The sequence below is a fragment of the Prionailurus viverrinus genome, chromosome A2, assembly GCF_022837055.1.
Source record: "Prionailurus viverrinus isolate Anna chromosome A2, UM_Priviv_1.0, whole genome shotgun sequence".
Classification (NCBI taxonomy): domain Eukaryota; kingdom Metazoa; phylum Chordata; class Mammalia; order Carnivora; family Felidae; genus Prionailurus; species Prionailurus viverrinus.
Genome location: NC_062562.1, coordinates 53496019 through 53514267, shown reverse-complemented (window position 1 = coordinate 53514267; position 18249 = coordinate 53496019). Strand labels below are relative to the sequence as shown.

At 51.7% G+C, this 18249-nt stretch overlaps 1 protein-coding gene across 1 annotated transcript in view; it reads right to left on the bottom strand.

The window, feature by feature from the left end:
• Window positions 1-17615, bottom strand: part of CAND2 (cullin associated and neddylation dissociated 2 (putative)) — a 33727-nt gene extending 16112 nt beyond the window's left edge. Inside the window, exons 1-8 of the mRNA XM_047850696.1 lie at window positions 17498-17615; window positions 12129-12272; window positions 9388-9542; window positions 8573-8696; window positions 4960-5225; window positions 3463-3568; window positions 3142-3284; window positions 546-838 (exon numbers count right to left, since the gene is read on the bottom strand). Of these exons, the coding sequence (XP_047706652.1) occupies window positions 546-838; window positions 3142-3284; window positions 3463-3568; window positions 4960-5225; window positions 8573-8696; window positions 9388-9542; window positions 12129-12272; window positions 17498-17565 (1299 nt within the window). The 5' untranslated portion in view covers window positions 17566-17615. The remainder of the gene's footprint in view (window positions 1-545; window positions 839-3141; window positions 3285-3462; window positions 3569-4959; window positions 5226-8572; window positions 8697-9387; window positions 9543-12128; window positions 12273-17497) is intronic.
• Between the last annotated feature and the right edge of the window lie 634 nt (window positions 17616-18249).

Sequence of the window (18249 nt, the reverse complement as noted above, 5' to 3'; positions counted from 1 at the left end):
ATAGACACCTTCCTGTCCCTCACCCTTCACATCCAATTTGACATCAAGACCCAAATACTACTCCTCCAGTCTGACCACTCCTCTTGCCCCTACCCCCAGCCCGAAGTGCCATTCCTTTCACCTGGACAGCAGCAACGGCCTCCTGTTGGCCTCCAGCATCTATTCTTTCCCTCCCTGTGACAATTCATTTCCCACACAGCAACCAGAGTGAGCTCTTTCAAATGGGAATGGGATCCTGTAATTCCCCTCCTGTGGCTTCTAGGCTCTTAGAATAAAACTGAAACTCCTTCTTAGGGGGCTGGAAGCCCTATTTGGGTTGTCTATCTGCCCCTACCCTGTGTGGTTCAGGGGCCAGGCCTTCACCTGCCATGCTCCCCATTATACTCAGCACCTAACACAGGGCCAGACACACAGTGGGTGCTCAGTGCGCACATCTCACTGGGTGGACAGATGGTGCGGTGGTGGAGGGATGGAAGGGTGAGCAGGTGGGAGGGTGAGTCATGAGTGCAGGAGCAAGGATGGGAGACAGGAGGAGGCATGCCCACCTGGCCGCGCAGCATATGCAGGTTGCTGCCTGTTTGGGTGGGCTCCTCCATGGCCTCCAGCCACCCCTTTGGGGGCCGTGTCTGCCGCAGCAACACAATGTAAGCCCCGAAGACGTCAGCCTTGACATTCTCCTCGCGTTCCTTGAAGCGGTGGATGAGTGCAGGTGCCAGGGTGCAGTGGAAGTCAGACAGCAGGTCGGGCCGAGAGCCGATCAAGGCAGCCATGCACTTGGCCGCTGCCCGGCGCACCTTCCAGCTCATGTCATCATCATCACTGTACTCGTCCTCACTCTCTGGGGCATGAACAGGACACCCATGTGTCCTGGCCCCACTGAGGCTGTCTCGCAGGATGGGGAAGTGACAAGAGAGGGGGCAGGGAGGAGGGAGTCAGGACTGTTTCATCTTTCAATTTTGATTTACACACTATTAGGAATGTTACCTGCCATTTAGTGAACACCTACTGCGTGCCAAAGGTGGTGCCAAGCACTTCAGATCCACAACCTCATCTGAGCCTCACAACCATCTTGTAAGACAAGGATTATTTCGCCCCTGTAGAAATGTGGAAACTGGGGGGGAATGGCTCACCCCAAGTTACATGAGCAGGGATACAGCTGGAGTTAAACTAGAATCCTCCCTTTGTCTCCAGACCCTTCATTGTTTTCCCTACATGAGGGACAAAACTAACTTCCAAGTCATCAGTGAGGGTTTAAGACAATCCATTTGGGGCACAAAACCCATCCTTTGGTTTCAGAACTGGCTGTGTGATGTTTCACTTGTTGGGATTCCAGAAACGACAGTTGACAGGGCCTCCCTTTGGCCTCCTCACTTCCTCCACCTCTGGCCCCAGCCTCTCAAGTCCGGATTCTGGCTTCCAAGCAGGACTACTAACAAGGAAAAGCTGTGTTTGTGTGACTTTCTACTCTTCAAGCTTTCTACTCTCCAAGTACAGACCTCATCAAGTACTTTACCACGCCTCAGGAATGAGGGTGCCTTGACCCCATTTTATTTTTTTTTTTTTAATTTTTTTTTTTTTTTTTCAACGTTTATTTATTTTTGGGACAGAGAGAGACAGAGCATGAACGGGGCAGGGGCAGAGAGAGAGGGAGACACAGAATCGGAAACAGGCTCCAGGCTCTGAGCCATCAGCCCAGAGCCCGACGCGGGGCTCGAACTCACGAACCATGAGATCGTGACCTGGCTGAAGTCGGACGCTTAACCGACTGCGCCACCCAGGCGCCCCGATTGACTCCATTTTATAGATGACAAGAATAAGGCTCAGAGAGGGTGAGAGACTCTCTTGAGGACACACAGCTAGGAAACAATAGAGCTAAGATTCAGGCCCACGAGGTCCACCCATACATCTGGAGAGACACACATGAGGCTAAGAAGGGGACAGTCCTAACTAGGGACAGTTAGTGTGTAACACACACAGACCCAGTGTGTTCTTTCTATCCGTGCCACTCTGCAGATGACTCAGACTTTCAGAGCACTGACATCTGGAGAAGCCATAGTGGGCCATGTGGATGGTCCCATGGATGTGTCCTATCAGCACTGCAGATATCCTCGGATGGATCGTTGTTTGTTATCTCCACCCTATGCCACCCAGGAAGAAAAATCCATAGCTTCCTGCTACTGACAAGAAAATGCTCAACCTCCCTGGCTTGGCATTTGGGCTTCAAAACGCCTGTCCAACCTTGTCTCCTACCATCCCATCTCACCCTGAGTGAGATCAGGCCCTAAGTCCTTTGCCTCCATCAATGCCCTACCGGCCCAGGGCCATCAGTCTGAGTGACAGCTAGGACCATGGGCACGAACGGAAAAAAGCCACTGTGTCCATTCCCCATCCAGGTATCGCTCTCTCCCTGCCAGTACCTATCATTCCACTACTAGAGTTTCACTCTGCTGGGTGAAAGCTTCATCCCTTAGAAACTGTTACTAAGCAGGTACAGATATGGCAGCATAGAGGTGGAGACTGCAAGCCCAGTTTTGCCACTTCCTAGCTGTGTTATCGAAGACAAATCTCTACTCTAAGTCTGGGTTTCCTTGTCTAAAAAATGGGGATAATAAGAGGCACCTGGGTGGCTTAGTCGGTTGAGCGTCTGACTTCGGCTCAGGTCATGATTTTGCTGGGTTTGTGAGTTTGAGCCCCGCGTCGGGCTCTGTGCTGACAGCTCAGAGCCTGGAACCTCCTTCAGATTCTGTGTCTCCTCCTCTCTCTGCCCCTCCTATGCTCATTCTCTGTCTCTCTCTGTCTCTCAATAATAAATAAACGTTAAAAAAAATGTTTTTTAAATGGGGATAATAATAAACACCTGGTTTTCTAGGGTTATTAGAATGACCATGAAATGAAAATGCTCAGCACACCAGTAGATGCTCAATAAATGACAGCAATTACTATCATTACCCTGATCTGTGCAGAGGGTGGGGGCCTGTGGAATCCAGATTATGGAGGTCAGGGCTAGAGACTGAGGAAGGCTTAAGACCACGGTGGAAGTGCCAGATGTGGCCTTGTCTCTGGCTGGGGGGCCGAGGGGGTGTCCCAGGAAAGCTGCACCCATTTCCGCCTTCTAGCCCCAGTGACCAGTTGGCCACCCACCTTGCTCACTGAATTCATTGTCTTCTGTCTCCATCTGCTCTTCATCCTCGCCACTGTCATAGTTATAGTTGGGGTCGTGCTTCATGTACTGGAGGCAGAGGCTGGTCACATTGGGCACATGAGGACCCATCTCCTTGGGGCATCTGTTGGGGTGGGAGTGGGGAGGCTCTGCTGGGACAGGCAGGACAGGGTAGCAGGTGGGCCCAGTGGTGAGTCCTGAGATCTTAGTGCTTTGAGGCCAGCATCCTGTCCCACCCCTTCCCCACCAACTTCCCAAAGAAACCGTGGGCCCCTCTCTCCTGGCACCCGTACTGCACCTACTTCCTCAGGAAGGCCTCAAAGGCCTGGAGGCAGGACTCCCGGAGCTCATCGTCATCCAGGTTGCAGAATTCCTCCACCAGGGGCATCAGGCGGTCCAGGTGGGCCCCTAGAGAGCCAGGTGCATCACTGAGGGCAGGCCAGACCCATCCCCAGGCTCCCTCAGCCCACAGCACTCAGCTAGTCCCTGCACCTGCAGCCCTGGCCACTGCAAACTCAACTCAGCAGCTTCAGAGTTGAGCAGATGTGGGTTCTAGCCTTGTCTCTGCCACCTATGACCTATGCAACCTTGGACACAGCACAACACTTCTCTGAGCTTCATCTACTCATCTTCCCAGTAGGGACAGCAATGCCTACCAGGCAGAGATTTTGTGAAGATTAATGACATGTTGCAGATAAAGAGCTCCACCTAAGTCTTGGCACAGGGGAGGCACTCAAGTAGCATCTGTTGTTGAAACTATTATTCATGCCCTCCTCTTATTTCCTGCACTAGGTTGTAGCCCTGGGTGGGAAAAACAGAAATGCAAGCACTGCCCTTATGCACCAGGCAAGAGGTGCCCACCTCTTTAAAGGGTTCTGTCCCAGCCCTTCTCCAGTCACACCCTTTCTCATTTTCCTGCCCAATTGACCATGAACCCTAGTCTGACCCTGTGCAGACATCCTTCTTGGGTTCATACTCCCAAGAGTGACCAACAGGTAGCTGTTGTTTGAGAGAAGATGTGGACAGAGCATGGACTTCAGCCTGTGTTCCCCATGTGTGTTCATAAAGTCCCCGGAGTGAGAGAGCCAGAGAGGAAGGAGGGGTAGACTGTGGCCAACTCTACCCACACTGCCTTGTTCCAGCCCAGAACTCTGACGTGCTTGAAGATAAATTCAACCCCGACTGCAGGATTCCATTTCTATAAAGCTAACCTCTGGTGACAGAAAGCAGATCAGTGCTTGCCTGGAGTGGGGCAGAGGGAGGGTCGGACTGGAAAAGGGCACAGAGAAACTTTGGGGGGTGATGGAAATGTTCTGCACCTTTATTGCTGTAGTAATTTCACAGCTGTACGCATAGGTCAAAACACACCCAATTGTACACTTTAGATAGTGCAGTTTACTGTATGTACCTTATCCCCCAGCAAAAATTTTTAAAAATTCAAACCCAGCTTATAGATTGTTACTATAGCATATCTGTCAAAGTAGGACGATAGAACATATTGTATTTAAGTTTGGTGGCATGATTTACAATTACCCGGGAGACTCATAACAAGTAGGTAAGGCTCAGAAGCGTGTGGAGCTCAGGGCCCACCCACTGCCTCTCAAGCTCCGCCCTCCCCCTTTGAGATGTTAGCCATGCTCCCTTACCTAGGAGGTGGCTGACACTCCGGCCCCACCCCTCTCCCCAGTTCCGACCCTGCCTGAGCCACACCCCCTTACCTAGGCTGCAGTCCGCCCCAGGCCCCGCGGCATCTCCCCACTTCGGCCCCGCCCCCTTACAGAGGGGCTCCACCCCCTTACCGAGACGGTGGCCTGCCTGTCTGCCGACGCTACCCAAACACTGGATCAGAGTGCGGATCGCGGCGGGGCTGGCGGGCGCACGCGGGCCGGGCAGCCGATCCAGCAGGTGGTCAGCGAGCTCCACGAAGAGGTCGGTGCTGCAGGCGGCCGCCAGGTGGCCGAGTGCCCCGACTGCCCGCTTGCGCACGGCCAGGCGTGGGCTGCTCAGCTGCGGCAGCAGACAGTGCAGGAGGCTGGCATGGAAGGCACCCAGAGGGGCGCCCAACCTGGGGAGTCGGAGGGGACGTCGGAAGGGGCCCACCCAGTGGGCAACCTGGGCCAGGCAGCTCTCCTTCCCCCAATCCTCTCCTGACCTCCTCGCCAGAATTATGACAACCCAATGGGCCTTGGTATAAGGAAAGGCACCCTGCAATTGTGTGGAGTAATTATTTATTCTTATTACACAAGAGAAGGAGAGGGGAGGGACTTTCTCAAGACCACTCAGCCAAGAAATACAAGGCCAGGAGTTGAATCCAGATGTCCAGGTTGCCAGCCTGGGGAGAAGGCCTGATGGTAATAGAGTTTGGGTGTCTCCAGTGAGGCTGATTTCCTTGGGAGTCTGGGCTTTGCCTCTAGGCACACTCTCCAAATGCCCTGACCGTCCATCCCCTTTACTGAGATCACAGTGGTCTAAAACCTACCTCTGACCTGGTCACTCCTCTGCCTAACTCCTTCAATGGCTCTCCAGTGCCCTTTGGATAAGCTGAGCTCTGAGATCAAGGCAAGAGGCAAAACCAGAGAATGCGCAGGTAGAATACAGCCCCTGCTCACTTCAGCAGCTTCTATCCTCACCTCCAAACAGGCCTGTGCATTTTCTGTCCCACACATATCCTGAGACCTTTTCTTCTCTCACTCCACACAAGCACATTGACCTCACGCTCTCATATCCAGGCCAGCTCGCTGGATTTCATTTATTTATTTGTTCACCTACAATGTCATAGGGCCTGTGCTGGGAGCTCAGGTGAGCCTAGGGCCTGCCCTCATGGAGTCTTTGGTTGAGTGGGTGCCTCCCAGGCACTTCAGATTCAACATGCCCAAATGAATCCATCGCCTTCTTCCCCACACACCTGCTCCTTGTTCCCAGAGTGCACCCCACCACAGCCAATGGCCCTATGTCTGGGCCCCCACTTAGTAAAGCCAAACGCCTGGGTGTCATCTTTGAGTCTTTGCCCCTGACCCACTCCAAGTCTATTTCCCTGTGGAGTCTATCTACTAAATACAACCTGAGTTCACCTGCCTGCAGAAGCCTCCTAACCAGTCTCCTTGCCCATTCAACCCCTCCCATCCACCATGCACACTGCAGACAGGAAGAGGAGTCTGAAGCACACAAATATACACAAGGCATTCCTGGACCCCTGCCCTGACCACCACCCCACTCCTCACACATTCAGTGTGATCTAAGCTCTTGCCCAGCCCTCTCCACATTACACCCAAGCGCCACACCTATGTTGCACAACCCCCAGGACCCTATGTCTTCTCCAGCCTCTGGGCCGAAGGCAGTCTCTCCTACCAGGGTCCCCTTTATGCCCACCCAATACTGGACAAGTCCTGCCCATCCTTGAAGGCTCAGCTAGCAGGACCCTCTCTAGGAAGGTTCCCTACCCCCATCCAGGTTAGGGGCTCCTCCTCTGAGCTCCTAAAGACTCTGCTCTTTTCCTTACTGTTATTCTTACTCTCCTTAGTTTATGTGTCTGTGAGCTCCTTCCTAGCAGTGCCCCAGACTCCTCCATCTCCACATTCCCAGTACCAGTTCAGCACCTGACATTTTTCTGGGTGGTGGAGTAGGTGCTCAAGTCTTAAAGGGTGAATAAATGGTTTTACAATGTGCAATACAATTTAAAATACAGGCCCAACAAAAATAGACACTCAGATCAATGGAACAGAACAGAGAACCCAGAAATAGACCCACAAACATATGGCCAACTAATCTTTGACAAAGCAGAAAAGAATATCCAATGGAGTAAAGACAGACTTTTCAGCAAGTGGTGCTGGGAAAACTGGACAGAGACATGAAAAATGAACCTGGACCACTTTCTTACACCATACACAAAAATAAACTCAAAACAGATGAAAGACCTAAAATGTAAGACAGGAAGCCATCAAAATCCTAGAGAAGAAAGCAGGCAAACACCTCTTTGACCTCGGCCGCAGCAACTTCTTACTCAACATGTTTCTGGAAGCAAGGGAAACAAAAGCAAAAATGAACTATTGGGACCTCATCAAAATAAAAAGCTTCCGCACAGCAAAGGAAACAATCAGCAAAACTAAAAGGCAACCAACGGAATGGGAGACGATATTTACAAACGACACATCAGATAAAGGGTTAGAATCCAAAATCTTTAAAGAACTTATCCAACTCAACACCCAAAAAACAAATGATCCAGTGAAGAAATGGGCAGAAGACAGGAATAGACACTTCTCCAAAGAAGACATCCAGATGGCCAACCGGCACAAAAATGCTCAACATCTCTCATCATCAGGGAAATACAAATCAAAAGCACAATGAGATACCACCTCACACCTGTCAGAATGGCTAACATTAACAACTCAGGCAACAACAGATGTTGGCGAGGATGCGGAGAAAGAGGATCCCTTTTGCACTGCTGATGGGAATGCAAACTGGGGCTGCCACTCCGGAAAACAGTATGGGGATTCCTCAAAAAATTAAAAGTAGAACTACCTTACGACCCAGCAACTGCACTACTAGGTATTTTTCCAAGGGATACAGGTGTGCTGTTTCAAAGGGGCACATGCAACCCCATGTTTATAGCAGCACTATCAATAATAGCCAAAGTATGGAAAGAGCCCAAATGTCCATTGATGGGGGAATGGTAAAGATGTGGTGTGTATATATATATATATATATATATATATATATATATACATATATACATACACACACACACACACAATGGAGTGTTACTCGGCAATCAAAAAGAATGAAATCTTGTCATTTGCAACTATGTGAATGGAACTAGAGGGTATTATGCTAAATGAAATTAGTCAGAGAAAGACAAATATCGTATGACTTCACTCATATGAGGACTTTAAGATACAAAACAGATGAACATAAGGGAAGGGAAGCAAAAATAATATAAAAAGAAGGAGGGGGACAAAACAGACTCTTAAATACAGAGAACAAACTGAGGGTTGCTAGAGGGGTTGTGGGTGGGAGGAGGGGCTAAATGGGTAAGGAGCATTAAGGAAGACACTTGGGGTTAGCACTGGGTGTTATACATAGGAGATGAATCACTGGAATCTACTCCTGAAATCATAATTGCACTATATGCTAACCAACTTGGATGTAAATTAAAAATAAATAAACAAAGGCTCAGCTATATCACCCCAGGTTCTGCCATTTACTGTTACCTTGGTGCTGACAGTGACTTTGGGCAGAGACAGAGACTACAGAATTGAGACGAAGGAGTTCTCCTTCCTAGGGCTGCCAGGACAAGTAAGGGACCCCAAGCACAGAGCATGGTGTGCAGTGAGTGCCGGCTCTGTGGATTTGAGTCCCTCTCTGTCCCCTCGCCACCCTCTCCCGGTCTTCCTTGCCCAGGGTGGCCGCCTGTACCTGCTCAGCATGTCAGAGAGGATGTCCAGGGCTTCCAACTGCACAGCCACATCCTCTTGCTGGGCAATGGCACTGGTGAGCTGGCCGGTGATCTTCCGGCACACGTTGGTAGCCAGGCCAGAGCCTGCACGGAGCAAAAGCATAGCACAGTGAGGCTAGGGCTGGCTTCCACTTCTGGTCAGCCTTTGCTGTCATTATGTTCCTGAGCTCACATTCCTGAGAATCCTGCTGACCCTACATGGTCCAAGGTTTGACCCAGAGTCTGAAAGAACTAAAGGGGGTTGGCTAAGGAAGCTGAATTGATGGCTGACCTGTTGGCTGATTCACCCCATATCCAACCCCTCTGCCTTCTACCTTCTAACTAAGGAGGCAGGAGAAGCTCCTTTCCAAATGCTCTTGCTCTTAGCAGGGGCCAAGTGACCATGTTTTGGCCAGTGAGCTATAGGTAGAAGACTTCTGAGGGCTTCTGGAGAAACATGTGCTTTCCTTATAAAAGACAAAAGACACAGGCAGAGACCTCACCCTGTCCTAATTGACCTGCTAAATGAATTGCTACAAAAGTGGAATGGCTGATCTCTCCAGAATTATGTGAGAAAAGCAACGCTGTACTTCTTCAAGCTGTCATTAGATTTTGTTACTCGAAGCTAAAGCATTCCTGACACAGAGCCATGAAGTTAAACAGAGCTGGGTCTGAATTCTCTGCCACCTACTAGCTGGCTGGTTTTAGGTAAATCCCTTCAACTCTCTGAGCCCCAGTTTCTTAACTGTAAAGTAGCACAAATGATGATAGTGCCTAATCTCTGGGGCCTGGGTACCTGTGGCTGCAGGGGGGAGCTCCGACAGGACAGTCTTGAGGCCGATGCCAGCGATGTCTCGGAGCTGCTCCTTATCTGACCGCATGTTGGCACAGAGGGCATCCACGATGGTCTCCACCTGGTACTCCTTCACTTTGCCCACCAGAGGACCCAGGCTGAGTAGGGAGAGAGGGAGGGATGGGGTCCAAAAGCCCCAGGCTCAGCCTGAGTCATGCTGCTCCTTAGGGTCCCCTCAGGCCCACAGGACCACATGTGCTGAGGAAAAGGCTCCAGATCGACAGGGGACTCCCTATTTTGCCAGAAGGAGAGGCACCCTATTGCTCTGCCAACATCATTCCTGGCACCTCCCAAACCTGCACCACCTCCTGGGTTTTGCATCTCAGTGTATGGCCAAACCAGTGAACCCAGTAACCTCAGCTGGAAACCAAGGAATGCCTGAGAGCAGCAGTTCTCAAACTTGAGCGTGTATGAGAATCTACTGAAGGACTTGTTAAAACTGACTTCTGGGCCCACCCCAGATGTTCAGATTCAGAAGGTCTAGATGGGGCCTGAAAATTTACATTTCTAGTAAGTTCTCAGTAGATGCTGATACTGGTGGTCCAGGGACCACACTTCAAGAACCTCTGCCTTAGAGCATTGCTTTGCCTATTGTAGTCACAGATCAGCATCATGAGTGTCACCAGCATCACCCGGAACTTGTCAGAGACGCAGAATCTCAGGTCCTACCCTAGGGCTACTGAACCAGAATCTGCATTTCAACAAAGGCCCCAGGTGATTTAAATCCACATTGAATTTTAAAAATAGCTACACTAGACATACCAGTTCTCAGCCTTAACTGTGCATTGCCATCACCTGGGACCTTTAAAAAATTGTCACCTGGGTGCTAGCCCCAGAGAATCTGAGTTAATTGGTTTTCAGGTGTGGCCTGGGCATTGGCAGGGTTTTTTGTTTTTTGTTTTTTTTTTGCCTTTTTTTTAATTCCCTAGGTGATTCTACTGTGCCATTAAGGTTGAGAACCTCTGACCTAAATGAGTGGTTCTGAGATGTTGGTGTTCATTAGAATGCAGATTCCCAGGTGCTGCCTTCTCATCTGCCTACCTCAGCCTCCTCTCCCCACCCCTCCCAGTCCTGAATCTGAATCCCTGGGGAATACATAGCTTCAACAAGGGTCCCAGGATACTCCAATGCATACCAGTTTGCAAACCCTGACTCTCTTGATGTTTTTCTCCATCAGTTCCTCCATCTAAGTAATCATAGGGTTCCCGTTTCCACCTCCCATAGTTCCTGATTGGGGTGCAGTGCCCTCAGGGGTGTTCTGGAAATTTATGGGGGCCTTTTTTGGTCATTGTAACTAATAAGATGTCGCTTCTGGCTTTTATTTTGGGGGTGGGGGGTGGCTGGGAAAGACAATATTGCAAAACAGAACATGTTTCACATCCTGCTGGATGTGTTCTAACATCCCACTGGGCATTCGTATAGGAAAAATAAAACCTTTCTATAATTATCTGAGTCCAAAATCTACTTTCAATTTACATATAAACACAAAGTACTTTTTATACTATTTTAATAGACTCTAAATTTTCCAAGCATATAATTGTGTAGGTAAATTAAAGGAAGACTGTACTTGGTTTTTTGGGAAACTACCAGGAGATGTTCACCGTTTCAGAAAATCTTGTCACTAAGAGCAACGCTGCTTGTGGTATCGGAGTCCCCAGCATCCATACCTGTCTCTACCTACCAGCTGCCATGGCACCCACAATGAGCCTACATTTAGAACAGGCTTCTCATGACTTTATCACTTCAGTCAACGGGCCCAAGCATTTACATACCGAACACATGCTACTGTGTTACTGGTTCTGCTACTGGAAAACCACCATCCACCCTATCTTATCGCTACTGCATGGCCAGAGGGATGCTTCCAGACGACAAACATGACCACGTCATGTTCCTGCATAAAACTCTACTGAATTCCCTCTGCTCTTAGGATCAAATTGAAATTCATTAAGACGACCCAGAATGCCTGGGCTCAGCTCACAGAGTTCGAGAGGCAATGCCCCAATTCTCATTGACCCCTGCCATTCCTCAATCCTCCACCTACACACACGTGTGCCCTGCACATACCTCATCTTGCTTTTTTAGCTCTAAAGGTACTCTCCACGGTCTCAGGACTGTAACCTCATAGTGCCAAGGGCAAAGACTTTTGGGGCCCCCTGTCCCTTCAGCTCTCACCACTCTTCTGCATGCCGACATGACCTTCCAGCTGCCAGCACCTGCATCTGTACCTCAGGGCTTTCTCTGGCTGGAGGCGTCATGGAATACATAACCCTCCATGCTACCTTGGGAACAGCCTCAACAGGACTTGACAGCTGGCGGGTGGAAAACTCCATAGGGCGTCCACTACAACTGTGTCCCAAAGGCCCCCAGTAGGGTTAAGCTCCATCTGCCCACAGCAGTATCTTGCTTGCTATTTCACATCTTATTGATTTTCTTCCTTCCCTACCTCATTTCCCTATTCTCCTACTGGAGTTTTCTGAGATCACTTCCCAAATAAACTTACACTTGAATCCTTGTCACCGGGTCGACTTCTGGGGAAATCCAGACCACGGCACTGTTCACCTCCTCTGGGCCTTCAAGAGCTGCTCAGCAACTATTCTATCAGAAGCTGCACCCCAAAGAGGCAGGGATCCCTGGGGTTCTGTCACACCTGGCCTTGTCCCATCCATACCGAGGCCAAAACTCACCACTTGACGGCCAGGTTCTGCACCTCGCCATTCTTGTCCTCCAGGAGCCTGAGCAGCATCTTTACCACCTTGCGCTCACTGTCCTCGTCCAGCTGGATGGAGTCCTTCTGCAGCTCTGACATCAGGTCACTGGTGGCCATGAACCTGGGCATGAGGGCAGAGGAGGATTACTGAGCAGCTCCAGGCCCCCAGTAATTTGGGAGGTATCTCAGCATTCCCCCAGAAGCAGACCTTGATACAAAGATTCAAGGGCAAGTAGATTATCTGCACTGTAGGCATGGTCGGGCTACAAGGAGACCCATGTGTAAGGCACCAGCTGCCACATGGTGGCAGACTATGAGTGGTACAGCACCCTGGCCAAATGCTGAGCGCTTTGAGGTTGGTGGCTCCTGCTTCTGCCATTTATGAAAATGTGAACTTGGGCATGTCACTTCACCTCTCAGAGCCCTAGTTTACCTGTCAGAAAAAAAAAGGGGGGGATAAGAATAGCACCTGACTTGCGGGGTTATATGAAAGTTAAAATGAAAGAACGTATGTGATGGACTTAGCATACAATGAGCATTCAGTAAGTAGCACTTCATTATAATGGCATGTTACATCATTCACCTCTCATTCATGCTAGAAGGTCGAACAGACACCTCTCTACCAGACAGGTGGAGTGGGGCTAGCCCTGCCCACCCCCACCTCAGAGAACCCACTCAGCCCCTGCCTTTAGACCAGTGGTTCTCAAACTCTAGCTGGCATCAGAATCACCCACAGGGCTTGTTAGACACTGCTGCTGGGCCCCACCCCCAGGGTTTCTGGGATCAGGTCTGAGACGGGGCCCAAGAATTTTCATCTCTAACAAGTTCCTGGGGGTGGGGACCCTACCCTGAGAACTACTGCACTAAGCCATGCTGATGGGCCACAAGCACATCTTAGACACTAGTGTCAACAGCTGACCAGTCCACAGCCATGGCTCCTTAGTCCAGGGTGGGCATCAGAGCCAAGTGCTGCCCACCCACAGGTGGGCAGATCTGTGCAGCCTGATGCTGTGTCCCGGGGAATGAAAACTGCAGTGGGAGTCTTGAGTTGGAAGGCCATGAGCTGGGGCTGCAAGGGCATCATGGAGCACTGCTCCTGCCAAGATTAAGAAGGCAGAGCAGCCTTACGCTGGCAGCCCTCAGCTGTGTCCACCTTGCAGATGTTTTTCAAAAATCTGATTTATCAGCATTTGGGAAACTGGGAAAGTTGATGTAAAAGTCGTGATTTCCAGATTCTCTTGAAAATAGAGTATTTGGATACAACTGGGCCAACATCCCCTGGTGACAATAACTGGCTGGTCAAGGCATGGCTGCCCTCATTAGGTAGGACACTCTCTCCAGTCCACCAGGTTCCCACCAGGCCCACTGCACCTGTTCACTGGCTCCCGCAGGCACTTATGAGGACAGACTGGAGAAGGCCAGAGCGGCAAGGAGAGATGCGGCAAAGTCAGGGCCAGACAGTGGCAGCCCCAGAGAAAGCCTCCAGCTTTTGGTGACCCACCAGGCCACTCTGCCTCCTCACACCAGCCTTGCTTTTGGGCTTGAGCTTGCTCTGTTAACAAGAGCCTCCCCCACCCCTCCCAAGCCTCCTGTGGCAAAATCGATCACAGTCGGGATTCTAGCCTCATCTTTGCAGGTTCAGACATGCTGCATGATGTCATGGGGAGGCCCCCAGCGCCCTGTTACTGGGAAGGCACTGGTCTTTGTCACTGCTGTTTATTTTTAACAGCTGGGATTAGCCTCAAGCTGCTGAAAGGAAGGAGGCTGGGCTGGAGGCCAGGAGGGAGTGGCAGGACTGACTGTGCCCACCTCTGGGCCTCCTCACTGCAGATGCAGCCAAGGTAAGATGAAGGAGAAGGTTTGCAGTTGAGCCAGGCCAAGGCGTGGGGTAGGCACATGCATTCCTAGGTCTGCCCAGCTGAGGGGACATTCCGAGATGGCAGCCAGGATCTCTAAGCTGCATTTCTGCTGCAGCTCATGGTGACCCAGCTCACCCTGGAAACTGAAGGAATGTGTTCCTTTGCCCAAGATGAGCCTCCTGCCCCCCCCTCTTTCTTCTCTGTTGAACTCCTATTCGACTGTCAAGGGCCCAGCTCAAATGGCCCAGCCTCAGGGATGACTCCTCTGACCACCGTGCCCTATCCCCAACCCACAGTCTCTAATCATGCTTGACTCCCCTGGATAGATTTCTGTGAGAGCACTCTGCACTCCTCATCACAGCACTCCTCAAACTTCATTACAAGCTTGGTCACCAGTGTGTCTCCTCATTAGATTGTGAACTCACAAGGGCCCATCGTGTTCATCCCTGGGACTCCAGACTCAGCAAAGAATAGTTCTGGAGAGGGCCTGGGAGGCAGGGCGAGGGAAGGAGGGAAAGGAGGGAGAGAGCCAGCCCCTGACAGCCAAGCAGCATGTGGAAACCCGAACTCAGAAACCAACCGTTCCGAGAGATGCCTCAGCATTTCAAACACCCCCGAGTTCCTGCAAATACCCAGCTCACAGAGAAAGAAAGCCGTATTGTGTACATGGATGTGGTGGTGGCAGTGGGGGATATAAAGCATGTAATTTAGTAGATAAGAGCTTTAGCACTGAAGTTTGGCTTCATTTATTCTAGGTGAACTTAGGCAACTGACCCCTCTCTAGAGTCTCATTTTTCCCACCTATGAAAGGGGAATATTCTTTGCTCCACTTCATAACATCCTTGGGAGGTTTCTTTTTTTTTTTTTTTTAATTTTTTTTTTTTCAACGTTTATTTATTTTTGGGACAGAGAGAGACAGAGCATGTACGGGGGAGGGGCAGAGAGAGAGGGAGACACAGAATCGGAAACAGGCTCCAGGCTGAGCCATCAGCCCAGAGCCTGACGCGGGGCTCGAACTCACGGACCGCGAGATCGTGACCTGGCTGAAGTCGGATGCTTAACCGACTGTGCCACCCAGGCGCCCCATGGGAGGTTTCAATAGGACAACCAGCTCTTCGCATGAGGCAGATGGGAAAACCAGGCTCAGAGGGGCTGTAGGAGCTGTCCAAGGACACACAGCAAGTTGGGAAGAGTCTCCGCCCACCAGTCAGGTCTCCCGGCTCCTCAACAATTACTATTATGTTTTCAAAAAATGATTTGGGAATTCCTGCAAGACCCCCCAGTTTATCCATCTGGCTGCTGGAGTCTGAGTGGGAACTGAGCAGCCTCCTGCCCAAAGAGGGACAACATGGATCAAAGGTTTCCTTCACCCTGCCTGGGACCCCCACTTGCTGTCGCCACCTGCCTCCAGAAGCCAGAGGACACAGTTTCAGTTTCATTCCAGAGAAATCCTAGAGGCAACTCAGCTGAAATACTCTGCCACATGGGCACCTGGACAGTTGGTCAGCAGGACCCAGCCTTCCTGGTATTTGGACTTTAAAAATAGACACCATCCTCATATGCTTGGGTGGTTTTAAGTGTTCTCAGGCAGAGCAGACTGAAAGGGCTTCTCTGGCTCTAGATGGCAGGGCCAACTCCCTCTCTTGGAGACTGGACCTGGGGCCCAAGAGACAGTGGTGCAAATCCCCTCGGCCACTAGCCGACTATGCGACCTTGGGCAAGTCACTTCATCTCGCCAAGCCTCTGAAGAACAGGAAAGACAATCATACCACCCAGGCAGAGGGGCAGACTGACTGAGACTGCACTGGACAGCACAGCAGAGAGCCTGGGACCCAGAAAACATTCACTGAGCACCTTCTGTGTACCTCGAACAGACTCTGGGATGCAAAAAGGAAACACACAGGCCTGGCACAGGGGCTAGAAGTGATGCAGTAGAAACATGGGGCAGGGAAGGCGCTGTGGGAGCCCAGGGGAAGTGCCCAACCCTGCCTGGGTGTCAGGAGGCATCCCAAAGAGGTGACAAAAGAGTAGGGGTGAGCCAGGTGAAAGAAGGAAAGAAAGAAGGAAAGAAAGGGAAAGAAGGAAAGAAAGAGTGGGCAGAGGGCATGGCAGGTTTCTGATGTGCATAAGTAACGATTTATTAAACACTTACCTGGTGCCAGCCACTAATCTAGGCATTGCACATGTTATTAACTCTTTTCATACACACACCAACCCTCTGAGGTGGGTTCTATTATCATCCCATCTTATAGAAACAGAAATTGAGGCTCAGAAGTCCACAGTCACACAGCCAGTAAGTCGCTGGGGCCAGGGTCTGAATCCAGCACTGTGTTCTAAAGCTCTACTCAGAGGCACTTGAGGGGTGCTGAGGATTGGGTGTCAGGAGAGGGCAGGAGCCAGACCAGGAGAACAGGGCCTCAATCTCCTCACCTGTCAGAGGGCTGGAATCAGATGGCCTTGCTGAGATCTCAGTTTCTGGCTTAAGACTGACCTGGATTTGGACCCCACGTCCTCCACTTCATAGCTCTGTGACTGCAACTAGCCCCTTCATGACTCTGAGCCTCCATTTCCCTATCTGTAAACTGGGGATAAACTGACAGAATGTTCAATAAGTGGGTTATGTTGGTCTCTGTGGGCTCCTTTTAGCTCCCAGGGTCCAGAACTGGCTGTGTGACTAGGGCCAATCCCTTTGGCCTCCAGGGGCCTCAGTTTCCCCCTGAGGATGAGGGGGTTGGACAAGAGATTTCCTCCTTTCTTTTCAGCTCTGTTCCTGTGTGGCTCAGAGATGTCTAGTGAAAGGGGAACAATGATAAGGGGAGTGGCACCCAAACCCTAAAAGCCCCCACCCCAACCATCACCTACCAGTGCCTGCAAAGCCACTCAGCCCAGCCCTCCTTAGGGCTGTGTCAGAGCAAGCCTGGAAGGGGAGGGGAGGAGAGAAGATGCCCTGATGAAGTGCAGGGAGGTGGCCTGGGATGACTCTGAAGAGAAGAGGGCGGTGCTGAGGGTATCCATGGAAAAGTCATTCCCCGGGTCGTGGGCCCGACAAGGGACTGAGTTCCAGTGCCAGGAAGAAGAGGCAGGCGTTGGGATGCCCAAGGAGGGGCTGAGGGCTTCACCGTGGGTTGAAGCGGGGGGCCTGGGCGCATCAGCCACGGGGAGAGACGAGGGCTGGGCAGAGGAGAGGAGGCAGAGGAAAGGTGCAGAGGGGCGGAGCCGGGGCTCCGCCGATCAGGGGACGGTGGCAGGGGTCGAAGCGCGCACGGTGGGAGATGAAGCTGGGACTGTAGAAAGGGCAGAGGCAGCGACGAGGGAAACAGGGAAGCCGGGGAGGCGGACGCGGGGGTCAGGGGAGGGGTGGAGCTTTACGCGGGGAGAGGGGCAGGGGCTGCACGCTCGTGGGGGAAGGGCCGGCGCGACCGGAGGCGAAGAAGGCCCGGGTTTCAGTGGAAGGCGGAGAGACTGGGGGCCGGGCAGCGGGACGCACCTGAAGTCCTTGTCGCTGGACGTCATCTTCTCCAGGAGACTGGAGATGTGGAAGGCGGCGGTGCTCATGGTGGCTGCACGCCGCGGGGCCGGCCGGCGGGAGGGAATATGGCGGCGCGGGCGCCCCCTCCCCCGCCTCGCGGCGCGGGCTGCGCTCACCGGACAGAAATAGCAGCCCCCGCCCCGCCCTGGTGGCGCTGCGCTCGCGCCTGGGCCGGGGCCGCCGCGGCAAGCGGAAAGGGGCCTGCGAGAGGTTCTATGGTCTGCTCCCGGGCACCAGCCACTGCTCCGTGCGTGGCCCAGACCGACTTGCACACCTCCAGAGACGGGGAGCTCACCACCTTTCACCGGTAAATTCCTCCTGATTCCTATGGGTCCCGACTCTGGTTGCGTGGCACTCGCGTGGGATCAGAGAGTCTCAGGTTCAGATCCCAATTCTCCTGGCCAAATTACTTCACGTCGAGCCTCAGCTTTTTCATCTGTAGGCATTCAAGCAACAAGAGCTGCTATTGTGGGTCAAACCAACCAAAGCACTTCCACCCCCACCCTACTCCTCATGTGGCCTGACTCAGAATCAGACAGGAGCTGAAGAGTGTACCTAGTCACCAGGTCCCTTGCGTGCTATCTCCAGTCTTCAGGCCACAGGGTAAGTTTCTTCATTTTATAGAGATGCAGCTGAGACCCAGAGAAGCGTAGAGACTTACTAAGTGTGGAACAGCCAATGGATCTGAGATGAAATCTGGACAGACCCTA